The sequence below is a fragment of the Plectropomus leopardus genome, chromosome 7 (assembly GCF_008729295.1).
Source record: "Plectropomus leopardus isolate mb chromosome 7, YSFRI_Pleo_2.0, whole genome shotgun sequence".
NCBI classification, from domain to species: Eukaryota; Metazoa; Chordata; class Actinopteri; order Perciformes; family Serranidae; genus Plectropomus; species Plectropomus leopardus.
This window is the reverse complement of record NC_056469.1, coordinates 27771357-27789721: the sequence shown is the minus strand read 5'-3', so window position 1 is coordinate 27789721 and position 18365 is coordinate 27771357. Positions and strand designations below refer to the sequence as shown.

The following is an 18365-nucleotide window of genomic DNA, read 5'->3' as shown; positions in this document are numbered from 1 at the left end:
TTGATAATCGCCTGTGCTCGGATTTTATGTACACAAACTGGCTGTTTGACCACTGTAAATGGTGTGTAACTGGGGAGAAAAACGGCCAGTTTGACCAGCACGGAGGAACCAACCGCTCCTCAACGGTTATGGCAGACACTGCGGTCCCTGCGCTCCGCTGACACACACACGGCTCTTCGGGGAAATATTTCAACGGCTGTTAGGAGCAAATGGAGAATATGAGCTCCGGTCCATCGGTGGTGGTGGTTAAATCGGCGCTGAACTGAGTTTTTGGCCGTGTTTTAAGAGTAAACAGGCCGGTTATTGACCACCGATAGTAAACTGAACTTTTCCGAGCCCCAAAGTTGTCAGCCAGCGCATCTTGCACGCATGCGCATCCTTCTATCCAGCTCTAAATAAGAGTTAAAACAGAAACGAGGTGAGTTCCCTTATTTTTAAACAATACGGGCGTTAATACTCATTTATTGCCGTTAACAGTGGCGAAATTATCAAAAGCCGCCTTCGTTTTGCTAATTACTTCACATTAATCCCACTCAGATTTAAAACGGCGTGAATAAATCGTTTTTTTTCAAGTTTCTATTGAAGAAATTAATCAAGCAACAATGTTGAAGCCCGCAACAGCGGCGCGGCGTTGCTGCGATTTTGTGCGACGTTGTGCGAATTATTTTTGCAAATCGCGTTTTCCTATTGTTATTAACAGGGAAACTTATTTATTACAGATTGTCCTTAGCTGGCTGCATCCAGTCACAATGCTAGCGCTAGCCGTGTAGCAACCCCCGGTTCAGATAAACGGAGCGGAGCTAGCTGACTGTTAGCTTCATGTCAGCGCTAGCTAGCAACCTGGGCTGACATTCCGTGACAAGGGGAAAGTGAAGAAAATAACTCGAGTGGTGGAAAACACAAAGTCTGGAAATTACACAGCATGCATTTGGTTCTGTTCGACGCGTGGCTGCTTTGCACGATTTGTTTAAATGGGTAACTTGAGTAATTTACATAGTTTAAACGTGTTGGTGGCCTCTTCCTATGCTCCGCCATTTTGTATAAGACGAATGCTAATCATGGGCGCTCCTACATTCACTTTATTTATGGCTGGAATAAAACTGAGACATCAAGTGCAAAGTCAAACTTAATCAAGACCCATTAGCTCGGGCTGTTGTCTACTTTTCACATGCTTATCACCACCACGCAAACAGAAAATGCCACCTTAATTTAGTCTTGAACATGCGTCAAGACTAAAACGTTATATCGTAATATTACACGTGTTAAAACGCTTTTAAGTTTGCCCAGTCGGCTCAGAAAACAGTGTTCTCTTTAAAATAGATAAACAAAGCACCCTCTCACTTGTTCACAACCAGGCAAACAGCCGGTTTTAGGAGATACTGTTAAAACAAGGAAAAGATGAACTTGTGTGGTTAACTTGGAGTTGAGACATCTTTCCTCGTGTTTGTCAATGATCCTGATGGAGGTTCACTCTGATGGGCCCGTTTGTGCACGTATACAGCTGTTAGTTGACCAGCAAAACAATATTATTATTGACTGTTTTGTCTGAAATCGAAGTGCATGGTGGATCCTGCAAGCCAGCACACAGTCTCCATCCAGCGGTGATGTTGGGTAATGCTGTTTACAAGTGCAGGTAGAAACTGCATTTGACGTTTGGGAGCACTTTGTAGGTGAAAGCATGCAGCCGTAATCTCACACACACCGTCAGCGCAGTAGACTAAGAAAAAAAGGCCTATTTTAAAGGGATTGTTTGATTTATTTATTATTGTTGTATTTACCTGGGGTTGTATAAGGTACTCAACCCATTGAAACCTGGACAAACCTGTTTTATTTCTTCCCAATTCATGGGAAAAAGCCATGTGCAATTTAAAAATAAATGCCTCAGAAATGAGCAAAAAACTGGAAAGAAATTTAAGAAAATTACCTGAAAATTTGCAATTAAAAAAAACAAACAAAATGACAAAACAAAAGATGGGAAAGCAAAAATTGATTAAATAAATAAAGTAAATGACCTGGAAAACAGCTTAAAAATTATTATAATTCAGAAAAAATATAGTTTCCTGGAAATAGTTTATCCTAGTTTTTTTCTTAAATAATTTTCTAAATGTACTAATTTCTTACAATTTGTGGGCCACTTTATACCGTGTTCCACATCGCCTTTTCACCATGTTTCTGAAAGCAACTGCACCAATCTTCTCAGTGTATAAATACCTGCGAGAGGCGTCTCAACACAGCATAAGAAAAGTGATAACGATCCAGGTTTGAAAAGGGTTAAATGTTGCTAAGGAGGAGGTCCAGAAGGAGGGATGTGCTGTCATGGGCAATGGTCAGAATGCATCAACATATGAACTTTACTTTTCACACAAAGGTTTATTTTACAAAACCCAAGAATTGCAACATAAATGTGGGGAGCAAACACATAGGCTGTGACTTGTACAATATAGGATTTTTGCCAATAGAGAACAGAATAAAATAGATCTTTATTGTCCACATGGGTGGATATTCACCAGATACAGAAGATAATATAATAAAAAGCAGACAAGCAGTGTGTGAAACATATTGAGAGTATTTTCACTGCTTTTTCACAGCCACCAAACTCCCTTGAGAAAAATAGTGATTTTAGCTCACTGAACACAGGAGCTGCTGATCCACTGCTGCATTGATCAGGTGGTTAGTTTGTCTTATTCTGTGACTTTGGTGAATCTGAACTAACACTTTTAAACACCAAATTCACACACAGACACAGTCAAACTAACTGTATGAGGCAGCGATAGATCAGCGGCTCCTCTCTTCTGGGATGTTAAATCACTGTTTTTCTCTATGGAGTCTGGCTTTGAAGAGGGTGATATAACGGCTTCATTTTTCTGTTGAAAATCACTGTCTGGCCGTAAGGCAAAGCGGTGAAAATACTCTCAGTATATTATACACTGAAACTGATATTGATTTTTTTTTCTAAAATATGTTTTGTTGCTGACTCCTCCACAGAAGTACATTGATTAGCTTTCATGTCAGACTCCAGCCTGCTTCTCCAAACTGGTGGCGTGCCGACTGATATCTAAGTACCTGATAACAACCCCTCCTCAAAAAATCTGAACTATCCCTTTAAATCAAAGATGAGGATTAAACATTTCTGTTCAACCTGTTACATTATGAGCATATGTAATGGGTTCTTTTCATTAGTTTTCAGTATATGACGATATCTTTGCAGGTTGGGGATATCCGAGGAGTGGGAATGACCGACACTCCACCCAGCGATGGCCCCTCCCAGGGAGCTGAGTTTGATATGATGGGCGCTCTGGACTGGAAGGACGGTATTGCCACGCTGCCAGGCAGTGACATCAGGGTACGGGAGAGATTTATGTTCCCCTTCACGATTGTCTCAGATTGTGTAAATGTTTGAATACAAGTCTCTGGTCACACAAAGATTTGTAAGAACATGGTTTCCTGTTTTGAAAGAGAACTAATTCACACAGGGTATACCCATGGGCGGATTATGAGACAATGGGGCCCCTGGGCGCAGATTCAGACCCCTCCACCTCTCCTACACAGGAGCCAGACACGCAGACTTTGTGGTGGATTTGCATCTGTTTGTAGTTATTTTGCTTCTCTTTGAAGTTATCTTATGTATCTTTGAGGTAATTTGGGGTTCTTATTGCAGTAATGTTGGGTCTCTTTGAAGTTATTTTATGTCTCTTTGAGGTAATTTTGTGTCTTATTGCAGTAATGTTGGGTCACTTGGAGTTAATTTTGTGTCGGTTGGTCATTTTGTTTCTCTGTGTATTCATTTTGTGCTTCCTTGTGGTTGTTTTGTGTCTCTGTGGGGTGATTTTTGTGTCTATTTTTAATCGTTTTGTGTCTCTTTGAAGTCATCTTGTGTGTCTTTTGGGTAATTTTTTAAGTTTTTGAGGCAGTTTTATAACACTGAGGTGATTTTGTGGTTTCTTTTTGTACTCATTTTGTGTTTCCTTTTGGTTGTTTTGTGTCAATTTGAGGCAAATTTGCATCACTTTGAGGTCATTTTGTGTCTCCTAATTGTTTTTTTGTCTCCCCTTGTAGTCATTTTGTGTCTCTTTGAGACCATTTTGAGGTAACTTTGCGTCTTTTTCGTCATTTTTCTTCTTTTTTTCTTATTGTGGTTGTTATGTGTCTTCAATTAGTCATTTTATGTCTCTTTGAGACCACTTTATTAATTAATTTTGTGTCTTTTTGTTTTTTTTTCTTATTGCGGTTATGTGTTATCAGTTAGTCATTTTATGTCTCTTTGAGGCCACTTTGTACCTATTTGAGGTAGTTTTGCATCTGTTTGAGATAATTTTTTGTCTCTTTGTAGTCATTTTGTGTCTTCTTGTAGATGTTTTCTGTGACTCCCTGGTCAGTACGAGTAACATTTGGGCCCATTTACCCATTCATCCATGGGTATACCATACATTTAAAGAGTGTGGGGATTATTTAGGCTGTCTGCCTTCATCAGGAGACGAGATGAATCAGGATCGGAGAGACATACTGCCTTAGCTCAAAAATGTCTTGTGAGAAACTCAGATGAACGTACCAGATTCTACCTTACTTGTGTCTTTCAGTTCCGCATGACAGAGTTTGGCACTCTTGAGATTGTCACAGACCTAGAGGTCAAAGGACAGAAGGCAGAGCCTAATCCCGAGACCTTGGACCCAGCACAATCTCACACTCCTACCCCTCCACCAGAGGGCCAATCACAGCCCGGCACAGCCACAGCTCCAGCCAATCAGAGCCAGCCTGGATCGTCTCAAGCTAAAGGTATGACAGCTCAAGTTTAACCCTTACAGCATTGTTAAGAATTGTTTATTTTTTCATGCCCTACCTCTTAGTTTCAGACCTTCTTTCTTCTTTTGTCCTCTAGCACCTGGTCCAGTGCTTCTGTCTTTAGAGGAGGGCCCCAGTATGGAGGGCCCCAGTGTGGAGGTCGGCCCCAGTGTTGAAGTTGGCTCCAGTGCAGACATGGGCCCCAATGGGGATCTGTTAAGGTGCCGGGCATGTGGTGGCCGCGTTCCCCGGGACGCCCTCATTCAGGGCAAATTCTGTAGCTCCATTTGTGCCCAGCCCTCCAGCGGCAGGTGAAATCACACATCCAGTGTCCTCTTTGTTGTCCTTTAAATTATTTGTTTTTGCAGCTTTATCACAAGATAAATCTCTCTTCTACAGATCGTCTCCAGCAGAAGCAAGGGAGAGTCAAGCAGTTGAGGGTGAGAGGCTGGGTAAACGCGTGCGCAAAAAGAGGAAGATCTATATGGATTCTGGCGATGAAGAGGAAGACAACCAAGAGGAACCGGAGGTGAGGAGCGTACTCTAATACTCCCTTCACTCTCCCTTCATGTATTTTTTCTATTCACATAATTTCTTCATCTGAAAGTCTAGAGAACTTAAAAGATGGGTGAGAATTAAGCTGATTGATTCGATTATTGACACATTCTTATTTCACATTTTGTAGGAAAAGGCCAAGACGACCAAAGGCAGGAGAGGTGCCAAAATTGCCAAACTGGGTACGTGACACTGCTGCCTGCCAATGTAGAGGGGAGGGAGGGATGCTTTACAGCCTCAGTGTTTCCAAATCCTATTAAAACATTTCAAGGCCTAAACGGCTATTAAGTACAACTTGAGATAACATCTCATATATTAAAGTCAGTGATGATCTCTTGCCCTGGTGATAAATTAAATCTCATGGACCTCTAATATATCAGCTTTTTTTTTTTTGCTTGCATTTAGCATTCAAAAGGTCTTCAAATATCTTAACTGTAGCTTTTGAAAACATGCAGGCATCCTGTAAGTGTGACACAAGATAGGCATTAAGAACAGCTTATATTATTTGGATATTTATCTTTCAGTATTGTTAATATAATGATAATCTTTATTTGTAGAGCAAAAAGCTGCAAAATAAAACATATGCTATGAGTCATAAAATCAGCAGGTTACTTACAAGTATGATTTAAGAACGGATTTAAAACAAATCCCTGACTCAGCTGACCTGATTTTTTTCGGCAGAACATCCTAGAGCCTATGGTCTTGTTTTCATGGGTTTCATTTACATATAATTTAAACCTTTTTTAAGGATGTCTGCAGGTCCTTAAAAAGTCTTCAACTATTTAATTTAATTTGATAAATATTAGGCCTCAAAAGTCATGAAATAGTGTTAGTTTTGATTTTCTGATGTCTTAATTGCTGCAAATAAATCATCTAATTTGATTTTTCCATCCTTTAATTTCACTTTGTCAAAGTGAGTAAAGGTTTTCTGCATGAAAGTCTTCCAGCTAAGCACTGAACCTAACACTTTACTTTATACTCGCACCTACCTGCAAAATGTAGAAGAAACCTAACTCACTTTAATAACCATATTCCTACATTAACCCTACCTCTGCACTGGTCCACATGTATGCTTTTTACCTTTATACTTACCTGCAATGCTTCAATTAGAAGAAGATGATTTGTCCAAATATCGGTCTTAAATGTGGTCCCAGGGCCTTAAATTTAAGTGTTTTATACCTGTAGACTCCTGGTTTTAAAAAATTGACAAACAACCCAGAGCTGATCTGAATAATAAATATCACAAACATGTATCTGTATGTCTCTCATGACTATGACGGAGGTCCTCATGCATCATCTATAGTATATAATACTTACATTATATACTTTGTGTATTTGCCCGACCCTCAGTGACTGTCCCAACCAATAAGAAGCGAGCGTGGAGCTGGCCTGCTTACTTGGAGGAGGAGAGAGCCATCGCTGCTCCTGTCAAGCTATTCAAAGAGGTATTTTTCCCTCCATATACTCTGGATAGTTTTATGTATTTAGTTAATGTACAAACAGATGGTTTTGTTTTTTTGGTCTGAGATGAGCCAAATCATGAGTGTGCTGTGACGTGCATTTGTCTCGCAGCACCAGTCGTTTCCTCAGAGCAGGAACAGTTTTAAGGTGGGAATGAAGCTGGAGGGGCTGGACCCGTCTCACCCGTCTCTGTTCTGCGTACTCACCGTCGCAGAGGTACGTGTGCTAATAAATGTTTGTGATTTTGATTCAACAAACTTTATAGTTATCCCTGTTTATTTTTAACAATTTGACTATCCTGATGCCTCTCAGATCCAAGGCTACAGGGTAAGGCTCCACTTTGACGGTTACCCAGAATGCTACGACTTCTGGGCCAACGCCGACTCGTGGGATATAAAACCAGCTGGCTGGTGCGAGAAGAACGGGCATAAGTTATTGTTGCCCAAAGGTAGTTGCACACACAAACGGACACATCTATCCATGATTTTACAAACAACTTTACAGCACGTTTGTCTTGTAGGTTGTAAGGACGGAGAGTTTAATTGGAGCATGTATGTGAAGAACTGCAGGGGTCAGCTCGCCCCAAAACACCTTTTCAAAAGCCTCAACACGGTGAGTGCTAAACACACACGATCTGTACACTCTCAAACCACCAGATTTGCTAAATGTATATGTTTTTATTTTTTTTATTCCAGTCTGTGACTCCGTCTGGATTTAGAGCAGGGATGAAGCTGGAGGCGGTCGACAGGAAGAACCCATCGTTGATCTGCGTAGCAACCATTGCTGCTGTTGTTGACAACCGGCTGCTCATTCATTTTGACAACTGGGATGACACATATGATTACTGGTAAGAGACTGGTTCAAGATAGAAGGGATGGGTATGATCCAAAGATACTTTCCACTCTACTTTGAGGATGACTGTAGCTTTAAATAAGGTGAAATCTGAGATAGTTAAACACATCAGCATAGTGCAAGTGTGTGTTAAGTAGGGAGAGTAAGAAAATTATGTTTGGAAATTGTACAAAAAGTCTGGAAAAGTTGGACAAACGTGCACAACTAGAGTTAACTCAGCTTGAAAACATTTTAAAAAGTCTGATATTGTGCTGTTGTCGTGTACAGGGATCCCCTGAATGCTCCGAAGCTTCACATAAATGCAACAGTATTCAGTATGCACTGAGGTTATTATTAGTTATTCTCAGACAAGAACATTTAAACTTAATTAGAGTTTTGTGACTACAGCTCGCTGTCGTGTAATGTCCCAGTGTCAGTAATGGAGTCCAGCACGACTGAAACTGGGACAGTTTGATCGCACTTCAACCCCCCAAAAAACTGATTGCCAGATACACCAAAAGAAAACCGGTATATCAAATGTTACAACTTAGCCGTCCTGCAAAGTGTTCTTTTTTTCTAGCTATAATGGCGAATGTTACTGCAACCTGAATGCTATAAAAAGTAGCTAACTGTCACGTTATTTTATTTTTTTGCATTGACTTAAAACTGACGATCAAAATAGCGCAACCTATGTCATCATCTGTCATGACCCTCCCCTTTGAAGCTCTGATTAATTCCAGATATTTCTCACTGGAGCTTTAAGGCACAAAAAATGATATTTGGGATAGCCCTAGCTGTGCCGCTGATTACTCAGTATTTATTATTATTATTATTATTATGATTAAGGTGTGATGCTAGCAGTCCATACATCCATCCTGTGGGATACTGTGAAGAGGCTGAGCGGACTCTGACCACTCCAGCTGGTAAGACACAGACCAAGACACACGTGGGTCAGTATAAACTATTTTAATATACTGTAGGGAATGCAGAATCTAACATAATCGAAATAGATACTAATCCATATTTAGATTCTGCTGACAAAGTTGATAATATGTTTTCTTTACTTTTGCAATCAATATATTTTTCTACAGAAAGCTATTTTACATTGATGTTAAAATGCATGCTGCTGTCACTTCCTGTGGATGTTCAGACTGTCACTAGTTTTTGATCCACAGGTCAAATGTCACAAGACTGAATCTAACGGATTTAACTCCCTCTCCTCAGAATATAAACAACCCAAGAGTTTCTCGTGGGAGAAATACCTGGAAGAGACGGGCACACAGGCTGCTCCTGCTCGAGCCTTTAAACCGGTACGATTCACACTCGGGGTCGATAGGTTTGGCCTGGTTATTTTAATGATCACCGATAAAAGCATGGGTGGAACTTTTACTTTGTAAAACCTCAGGGAGCTATTTTAATTTATTTATTTTTTTATTTAAATTTTTTACTGTATAAAAAAAAAAAGTTGCTCGGAACTAGCTGTGTATTACGTTGAACGTTTCAATTTTGATTTAACATTTGTTAAAAGCATTTAAACAAAGTTTTGTGTTGGAGTTTGTTATATTCCAAATTGTAAATATTAAGAGAAAGATTTTAATTTTTATTGTAAATGCATATCTGTTCCAAATGTCGGTTATCAGTCTCATTAACCACTCATAATTGGTGTCAGTATCGGCCCTAAAATATCAGTCGACCCCTAAGTCTCTCTCTCTCTCTCTCTCTCTCTCTCTCTCTCTCTCTCACTCACACACACACACACACACACACAAAGATTTATAATATGTACAACCGTAGTCATGATGAAGTCATGAGATTGTCGTGTTTGCAGCGACCTCCGCATGGCTTCCAAATTGGGATGAAAGTGGAAGCTGTGGATAAGAGGAACCCCATGCTCATCCGCGTAGCAACTATAGCGGACACTGAAGACCACCGATTAAAGGTACAACATGTCTCTTCTTCAGGATGTGTTTCGATTTCGTCTGCGCTCAGCCTCTTCTGATCATCTCTGATACTGGCCGTCTTCTCCTCTAGATTCATTTTGATGGCTGGAGTTCAGAGTACGACTACTGGGTGGAGACGGACTGCCCTGATCTGCACCCTGTAGGCTGGTGTCAGAAAACCGGACACCCACTGCAGTACCCGAACGGTGAGACACGCTTGCTTTCGCTCACACACTCCTCCCGTCTGTCATGGCTGATCTTCAGAGAGGTCAGTCGAGGTTTCTGAGGAGAAGAATCCAAAATTTTAATTTCAACAGATGAGTCAGCGCAGTTTGTTTGTTTGCCTTCATTTTACTTCTGGAGGAATCTATAATGAGCTAAAAATCAAAACAGTCTTCTTGCAGTTGTTTGCATAGTTTTATGAGCATTCCCTTGTGTGTGTGTGTGTGTGTGTGTGTGTGTGTTTTAGGCTCTAGTGATTTAGTAACTGCCCCAGGACAAGGATGTCCTACCCCAGGATGCAACGGCGTTGGCCACATCAGAGGACCTCGCTATGGGACCCACTACACGTTAGTAGCACATACTCAGTTTTGTGCTTTCACATTAACCAGACTTCTTTGTTGTTGTTTCCATGTGTTTTCCGTTGTTTTCCGTTGTTTCTCGATCTTAATGGCGTGTGCCACACATATGATCCCTTACTTCATAGTCTGGGGTGTCTTGATTCCGGTTCTCTGAAATCAAACGCTCATTTTGATTGATTTTTATTTAAACATCAAAATTAAAAGCAGGATCAGAGCTTCCCCCCCAAGCCCACATGTGCGTCTAAAGAAAAACAAAATTTCAAAGAGTACACGGTGCAGCTTACTTATAGCCAGCAGCTGCACTTTTCCAGACATTGTGGCCACTGCTTACGTTACAGATGACGGAGAAATAACAGAACAGGGAAACCCTTCTGCTTTTTAAGTAGGTGGCACCATTTTGTCTTCCCTGTTGGGTTACATGAACCAAACATTATTGACAGAAAAACTGCAGTTTGTTGGCTATGTTAGTGAAGTTTAAGTGAAAATAGATCTGGTGGCTTCTCTCAGGTCAAGAAACTCAATCTGTAGATAAAAGGAACCCTTCTCCCATGTAGTGGCTCTTTGTTTTATCCCCACGTTAGTGGTGAAATAAGGTATTGTTATTGCATTTTTAATAAAGTATTTAAATTTGACTATATGGCCTCAGAGTGGCACATTCCAAAAAATATGGCGGCCATACTTCACTTGATACCAGGTGGCCGTTATTTAGACGAGAACAGCTCTACTAAAAATGGAAAAGTCTTTCCTTTGCGTTTTAAAAAAACTCTGTGTTCATATGATAACATTGTGAGAACGATCCTCGTGTACACGGATCTGCAAAAACAGCTGAAAACGCTGTGGTTTGCATGCGTGCTGCCGTGACGGCACTGTTCTCACAGCATCTGTCGGGTGCCCTGCACACTGCCAGTTTACACGGCGAGGGAAAAGGTGTCGCTTTCAAAAAATGACACTCTGGAACCCAATTACAAAAGTTTGCGTTTTCAGGCCCCCGAAACGCCGTTGACATATGAATGAAAGGCCTAACCGCAAAAAAAGTTAAACGTTTCATGCAAGAACCGTTGCCGTATAAATGGCGCTCGAGTTGTCTGGACACAGTTCTCAACATGGAGATGGCTGAGGCGCCATCTAGCGACTAACAGCGCTAACTCCATAAACAGTACTAAACAACATAAACAGTGTTGACAGAGCTAGTGGTGTTAACCAGGGGGCAGCTGGAGGGCAGGCGCTATGCTTCCATTGTGGCACCGCCCCAACTGTTTGTGTGCAAACCACCGGTGATGGGCACAACAAACCACAGAGAAGCTCAGATTACAAAACACGCAGAGGGAGTGTGACTTCATTCTGTGCTCAGGACGGCGTTACTTCACCATATCTTTGCAGTAAATATTGTTTTGCTGCTATATTAATGCTCTGAACGTCACATAAGAACATTTAAAGAAGAATTAAAGTGGTAAATGGACCTGCACTTGTATTTTCTAATCAGTCGACCACCAGCGTTTTCACACTGCAAGTCACATTCACACATTCACACACTGGTGACCGAGGCTACTGAACAAGGTGCCTCCTGCTACTCAGTTTTAAACATTCACACACATTCACACACCGATGAAACGGCCATCGGGAGCAATTTGAGGTTCAGTGTAATTATAAGGATACTTCAAAATGTTGACTGGAGGTGCTGAAAAAAAATGGAAAATTGAATCAAATCATGATCTTAAAAGCAAAACTCAAAACAAAATTGTGGATTTGGAGAATCCTGACGTTCTCAAAGTGAGATACTTTCCACATTTTCCGTCTCTGTAAACTCTCATTACTTTGCACTTATGCTTTGATGTAACACTTTTAAATATCTCTTTCATCAGCGCATTCTGACCTAAATTCTGTGCGAAGTGCTATTTATGAAAACCTCACTTTACCTCAATTATTCTCATTTCTTCATCTTTGCTGCATCACTGTTGCACAAACAGCACATCGGTTTTTGGGGACTGTGTGTAATGCATACAGGAAGGAAAGAAAGGAGTCTCAGTGTTCCTGAATGTCATTTATCCTTGTGTGGGCAGCCTGCAGTGTAAATGTGTTGCTTGTGTGCGTGCGCGCGCGCGCGCGTGTGTGTGTGTGTGTGTGTGTGTGTGAGTTGAGTCTTTAAGGGGATTTTTAGCTGTTTTCTTCTCCTGTTTGTTGTACCTTGTTAAATTGCAGAGCATTAAAAGTGAAAAAGTGTCTGTTGGTTTTAGGCCTGGGTGAATTTGGTGTGTCTAATGTGTGTGTGTGTGTGTGTGTGTGTGTGTGTGTGTGTGTGTGTGTGTGCGTGTGCGCGCAGTCAGGTGAGCTGTCCCTACTCGGAGATGAATCTAAACAAGGAGGGCTTGCTGCCAGACCGCCTCAGTGGAGAACGACCCCTCGCCCTCAGTGGACCGCATCCTCGTGGCCGACGCCTGGACTCTAACACAAACACTACAACACAGACCTCCTCGACGTCAGAGCAGCTGGACGGAGCCGAAGACTCCCAGAGCAGGTTTGTGGCGGTCAACACACAAAAAAAACCCAGCCAAAAACACACTTCAAAAACTCCCAAGAGAACTCCTCTCAGTGTTTCACATGCAAGTGGATCTAGTGGTCTGTACCTGAGAGCGGGTTATCTGTGTTGCTAGGAAACCGATGACAGTGGAAGCTGAGCGTTTAGGACGTAACAATCAGCCAGAGCCAGTGGGTGGCGCCAGTGAGCAGAGCCACAATGGAACGAGGCCTAAAAGGTACGGACATGAAACCGTCACGCTGAGCTGCACTGCACGCAGAAAGCGTTTCCTGTTTTAGTGACTTTTAATCTGTGTGTTTCTTCAGGACTGCTCCAGTTCCCAAATACCTGAAAATGCACTATGTTAAAGAGGAGATTGGCGACAGTAAAGGTGCGTGTGACTGCGTGTAAAATGAGACATAATAAAGCACCGCACCCTCACTTCCACTGACCGCTGCCTCTCCTCTCCGCAGCCTCTCCAGACGCCATCTCTCTCCAGCAGGCCCTCCACGAGTCTGTGTTCTCCCCCGGCATCTCCGCCTCTCCCCCCCACCGGGTGGCTCTCTGCTGGGACAAACACTGCCAGCTGCTGCCTGAGGTCCTGGGGCTGACTGCCAAGAGAGTGGCCACTTGGAGTGCCGAGGAGGTCGGACATGCTCACACACTCGCGCTGCGCCGACACATGAAAAGCAGACATGCTCTTCATTCACTCATCCAACATGAAGGCGTCTAGTTGTTCAGAGGAAACTGAGACTGTGCATCAAGGAGGGCTTTTCTGCTTCTGAGTCGGCGCGCTCTTTCTGCCCGTCGGTTCAATAAAGGCACACAAGGCACTTGGATTAGTAGATAAACATTTATTGATCGAAACATTTTGTGTTTGACGCACTTTTTGTAGCTTTAAAGCTTTCACAGCTGGAGAGATGGTCATTTTAATAAAACTAGTGAATGCAGTAGAAAGACAAATATACTTTTGAAATTGGTGCTACATGACCAGAGAAAACACAGAAAAACAGCAGAGACATTTGCTTTTTCTCAAGAGGGAGGAAAACCATTACCAGAACACACTGCGGTGCACCAGAACAATAAAAGCTCCCGCTGGTGGGTGACGTAATGCAAACTCGTACACGTGAAACAATGGCGGCCAGCCGGCAAGAAACAGTCTTTTATTACAACTGAAAACGTGTTTCTGAAAACACTCGAGGCTAGAAATAGGCCGTAACAGAATCTTGGTTTATAATTGATCAGTGCCGCTTATTTTTATTGTTTCATCTCCATTTTTTCAGCCTCCGTTTTCACCATGCAGGAAGCAGTGTGGCGCCCACTTCCTGTTCACAAACTCACTATTATGGCAAAACACTTCACAAAAATGTGTTTCTAAAAACATTTGAGGCGAGAAATATGCAACTCAGTAACCTAATCTTGATTTTTATTCAGTAAGCACTGTTTAGTTTTACACTTGATTGAATTTCGGTCTGAGTTTGAAACAGAGAGGCGATTCTGGGAATCTGGATGCTGGTTAGACGGAGTGAAGTTTAGCACAGTTCATTTACACTACTCACACTGTTTTGATACAAAGCTGGTTTAAAATCAGAGAAATATCCCTTTAACTGTCTCTCGTTTTTCATCAGGTGGCCTCTTTTGTTAAAGGACTCCCGGGATGTAAAGAACATGCTGCTACATTTAAAACAGAGGTAAGTGCTTCAACCTACTGACAAACTCATGAGACTTTCAGTCAGCTGATGATTTTGTTCCTCTTTAAGTCTTAAAAAATTCTTTATTTATTTCATTTAACAGGTGCCGTGTACAGTTTAAACCATAGACGTTACTATTTGATGAACCGCAGCAGGTTATAGCTCAGAGCAAATTTGCATCTGCAGGACAGAAAAAAATATGCGGCTCAATAACATGATAATATAAAGTTGTACAAATGTCAGAAAGAGCCAAAGATGTAATCAGATTGATTATTTTATGGTTGTAATATGTTACCTGTCAGTCAAAAAATCAACTAATCGTATTAGCGCTACTAACGGCTAGTGAAGCACCTCACTGTTTGCATTTTAAAATTCAAAAAGCAACACTTTTGTTTTTGCTGTCATTTTTCACAGGTAAAATTAAAGACCGGAGACTTTTTTATGCACACATTAGATATATTTCTCTCAAACTTTGGCCACAAACTTGCTAAAATCTGTGTTAGTGAGCACTTCTCCTTTTCCAAGATAATCCATCCCCCTGACAGGTGTGGCACATCAAGCTGCTGATAAAACAGCACTTGTGTCGTTTGATCAAACTGCACATTTTCGAGTGTCCCTTAACTGTGACCATCCAAAAAAACACGCGTGTAGTAACGATGCTGTTCAATCAGCGTCTTGATGGGCGACACCTGTCAGGTGGATTTCATCTCTTGGCAAAGAAGTGCTCACTAACATGGATTTTAACACATTTGCAACTAAAATTTGAGTGAAATATATGTGTAGAGTGCAAAAAAAAACAAACTTTAATTTAAACCTGTGAAATCATTTGTATTCTGCTGTCAAAGATAAAGCACACAGAAAAAAAGGGCCAGACCACAGTGTGCATACTTTTATGTGCCTCATTAGTGTGTTCAGCTCTGCAGACCTGTGTAATTTTATGCAGTTTCCTGCATTTTTATATAATTTGCAAACATTTTCATAATAAGTCCCCGATACATGTGATTTTATTTTTTTTCAAAGACACATTAGATTCACATCTACAGTTAATGCTACCAAATAATTCATGTCAAAACATGTCAGTCTTTGGAGACACCGTGCACAAAGTACAACCTGTGACATTCATCAGCTGTAAATAAGCTGACATTAAGACGTGTGCTTATAGTTATACACTGATGTTCATTAAAGACCAAGAAGTAAACGAGAATGAGCGCACACACATTTTCTTCAGGAGATGCAGTATTTTTCTGCTGAGGATTTAATTAAATTGTGAAATTATGAAAAGAGGACAGACACAGTTAGAGACGAGCTGGTGAACACAGAGGAGCATTTGGCAGCTAAAGAGACACATATTTCCCTCAGGAGTTGGTAGAGACCAAAACAACTCAAAGGAGAATAAATATTGGACTTTAATTTATCAGGTGACCAGAAACGTGACTCCAAAAAATAATGAGATTGCTCCATAACTGCTGGATGTGAAAATAAGCAACTGTTTGATAACAAGTTAGTTGTATTAACATAAATGTCTGTGTTGTGTTCACTTGTTGTCTCTGCTGTTTCATGATGAATCAGCTGAAGTTAAAAGAGTCTGTAACCCAGACATCGCACTGTAGCGCCGCCATGACGACCCTTCTTTGTGCCGCCTTTGCATTTTTACACAAAACCAAACGACATCGTCATCATGCAGCTCCAGCGTGTGATTTTAGAAAGCATGCCAGCATAACAGAATCAAAGGAGCTGTGACAAGCGTGACAAATAACAGCGTCAGCCTCGAGTGTGCAGCGCTTTATGAACAGTGACAAAGGTTTGACGCGGCAATAACCATCAGTCACTGTTTGTTATGCGGCTGCTGATGTCATCCTGTGCTCAGAGGGTACGGAGCTCCCTGACCTCATTGTTTCAGTCCTCGTTGGCTGTTTTTCGGCTGAGTCTGCATCTTGACTGTCCTGTCGGTCTTCTGATTTCCTTTTTTGAATGACGAGTACAAACTGCCGCTGCCCTCTGGAGTTATTTCCTCTCATGCAGTATAAAAAACGTACAAGCTAGTTGGCTGCAGTCTTTGCAGTGTGTTCAAGCGCAGCGTGAGGAATCAGCTACAGTTCTGGGCGCACCTTTAGTCTGTATGACCACAATTACATGCACAAAATAGTCCGGTTTTTGCTTTTATTCCAAGAAAGACAACATTCCTGAAAGGCAGTTTACATGACAAATGAAAATGAATATTCCACTAATATTCTGTTTTACATGCAGTTGTGTACACTCAGATCAACGTGCCGTAAGATGTCATTTATGACATGGAAATATGGAAAAGTAGAAAAGCTGGAGCCGCCCGTCATTTTCCAGCTTTGCACCAAAGCGGGATTCTTTTCACGTTTCCCACCGCTGATAGACTCGTTGGACGGTACGAACGCAGCCTCCCTCTGCAGCCTTTGATGCTGAAATGTTTGTGCTCGTACAAAAACCTGTTGATAGCCAGTTCTCTGGGGATCTTCAAATGCAGTTGTGTTTCTTACAACCAGAAATGAAGGCTTTTCTCTTTGCATCTCTACTCCACAACCTTGCAAATTGTTGTGAAGTTGGTGTGTTCTCAGCGTAACTATGACAACGCACAGAGCCCAACGTAAACGGACAAGAGGCCGTGTGTCACAAACTGCAGTAGAACCCCCAATTGAGATGCATATTCCCGTTGGCTGTATACGTGTCCAAATAATGCTCCTAAAACCTGATTAATATCACACGTCTTAATCGGAAAATGGCCTAATTCTGAATATTTGAACAGAATATGCTGTTTACATGACCCACATCAAATTCAGAAAATTTTTATATTCAACATAATGGGGGAATATTGGTGTGCATGTAACCACAGTGATGTGGAGTAAAAGTTTTTCTTGTGTTTTTAGCAAATAGACGGCGAGGCCTTTCTGCTGCTCACCCAAGCGGACATCGTCAAGATCCTGTCCATCAAGTTAGGACCCGCCCTCAAGATCTACAACTCCATCCTCATGTTGAAGAACGCAGACGAAGAGTAAGACCCGGACCCTGACGAGGAATCGCTCCAGTTTCATCAACTAAAGACATTTTGATAAAATCAGCCAGAAGAGTTTTCGTCTGTCGATGGTGCAGCTACGCCAGAGAAACACGTTGGAAGCCATCATCTCTGAAAACGTCCACCCCTCCCCCCTCCTCCCCCGCTCCCTCCTCTCTCCATGATGGACCGCTCCGATCACCCTGAGGGAGAGTTTTACATCTTACCACGAGGATTCCTCGACCTATATCGTGTTTGTTTACTTAAATCATTCAAAAAAAAGAACTACAGGCACCTTCAACGCTTCTTAATATTGTACAGTTTACGAATTGGATTTAGTGTCACGATTCTGTTGCGTTTCCTGTTTTATTTGAACTGTAATGGTGCTTGAGCTCAGAGCAGATGGAACAAGAGCGTTTGTTGCATTTTGCTTGGCAACAGATGATTTTTTTAAAGCTGCAAAATACAATCGTGAGGCGGCGAGAGGTTTTTAAAAATGTGAAACCCAGTGGAGCAGAAGCACTATGTAGTTCAGCCATTGTCCTGCAGGTGGAGCGAGTGGGCCGCTCCGCAGGCCCGAAGGCACCAGAGTTTGATTAAATTGGAGTTGGCTGAAGCTTAGATTGAACGAGGGGGATGGTTAAGACTTTGTGTGTGTGTGTGTGTGTGTGTGTGTGTGTGTGTGTGTGTGTGTGCTGTACATGAAAAAAAGGTCTCCATGCACACACACACACACACACACACACACACACACACACACACACACAGAACGTTCCCACAGCATGTGTGTGTGTGCGTGTGTGTGTGTGTGTGTGTGTGTGTGTGTGTGTGTGTGTGTGTGTGTGTGTGTGTGTGTGTGTGTGTGTGTGGCTGGCTGGCTTTTTCTGGTCAGGATTGTGTTGTGACGAGCAGGGCTAAGGGCTAAATCAAGGAAACGTGCAGTCTTTTAAGGTGGAATGAGACACAAACCAGCTCTGCTCTTCTCTATCT

The 18365-nt window shown here is 41.9% G+C and overlaps 1 protein-coding gene across 2 annotated transcripts; it reads left to right on the top strand.

Annotated features, from left to right (window-relative positions):
* Positions 1 to 113: 113 nt before the first annotated feature.
* On the top strand, positions 114 to 18068 carry l3mbtl1b (L3MBTL histone methyl-lysine binding protein 1b). 2 transcript variants are annotated; one of them, XM_042490257.1, is made up of 22 exons: positions 114 to 418; positions 3209 to 3343; positions 4578 to 4773; positions 4877 to 5090; positions 5179 to 5308; positions 5465 to 5516; positions 6685 to 6779; positions 6907 to 7011; positions 7108 to 7243; positions 7316 to 7407; positions 7491 to 7642; positions 8473 to 8549; positions 8851 to 8936; positions 9455 to 9565; positions 9658 to 9772; positions 10036 to 10135; positions 12468 to 12662; positions 12799 to 12900; positions 12989 to 13053; positions 13136 to 13308; positions 14291 to 14353; positions 17251 to 18068. In XM_042490257.1, the coding sequence occupies exons 2-22, from the start codon at positions 3233 to 3235 to the stop codon at positions 17377 to 17379; spliced, it is 2499 nt and encodes an 832-aa protein (XP_042346191.1). In that variant the 5' UTR covers positions 114 to 418; positions 3209 to 3232; the 3' UTR covers positions 17380 to 18068. The 2 variants fall into 2 exon arrangements, with proteins under 2 accessions (XP_042346191.1, XP_042346190.1); XM_042490256.1 differs by having other exon boundaries at positions 8473 to 8576.
* Positions 18069 to 18365: the final 297 nt, after the last annotated feature.

Excerpts from the sequence above, each read along its gene's own strand:
- l3mbtl1b (XM_042490256.1), top strand. The coding sequence starts at position 3,233 with ATGACCGACACTCCACCCAGCGATGGCCCCTCCCAGGGAGCTGAGTTT. Across the intron at positions 5,091-5,178 it reads GCCCAGCCCTCCAGCGGCAG|ATCGTCTCCAGCAGAAGCAA; the intron begins GTGAAATCACAC and ends TCTCTTCTACAG. Across the intron at positions 7,408-7,490 it reads TTTTCAAAAGCCTCAACACG|TCTGTGACTCCGTCTGGATT; the intron begins GTGAGTGCTAAA and ends TTTTTATTCCAG.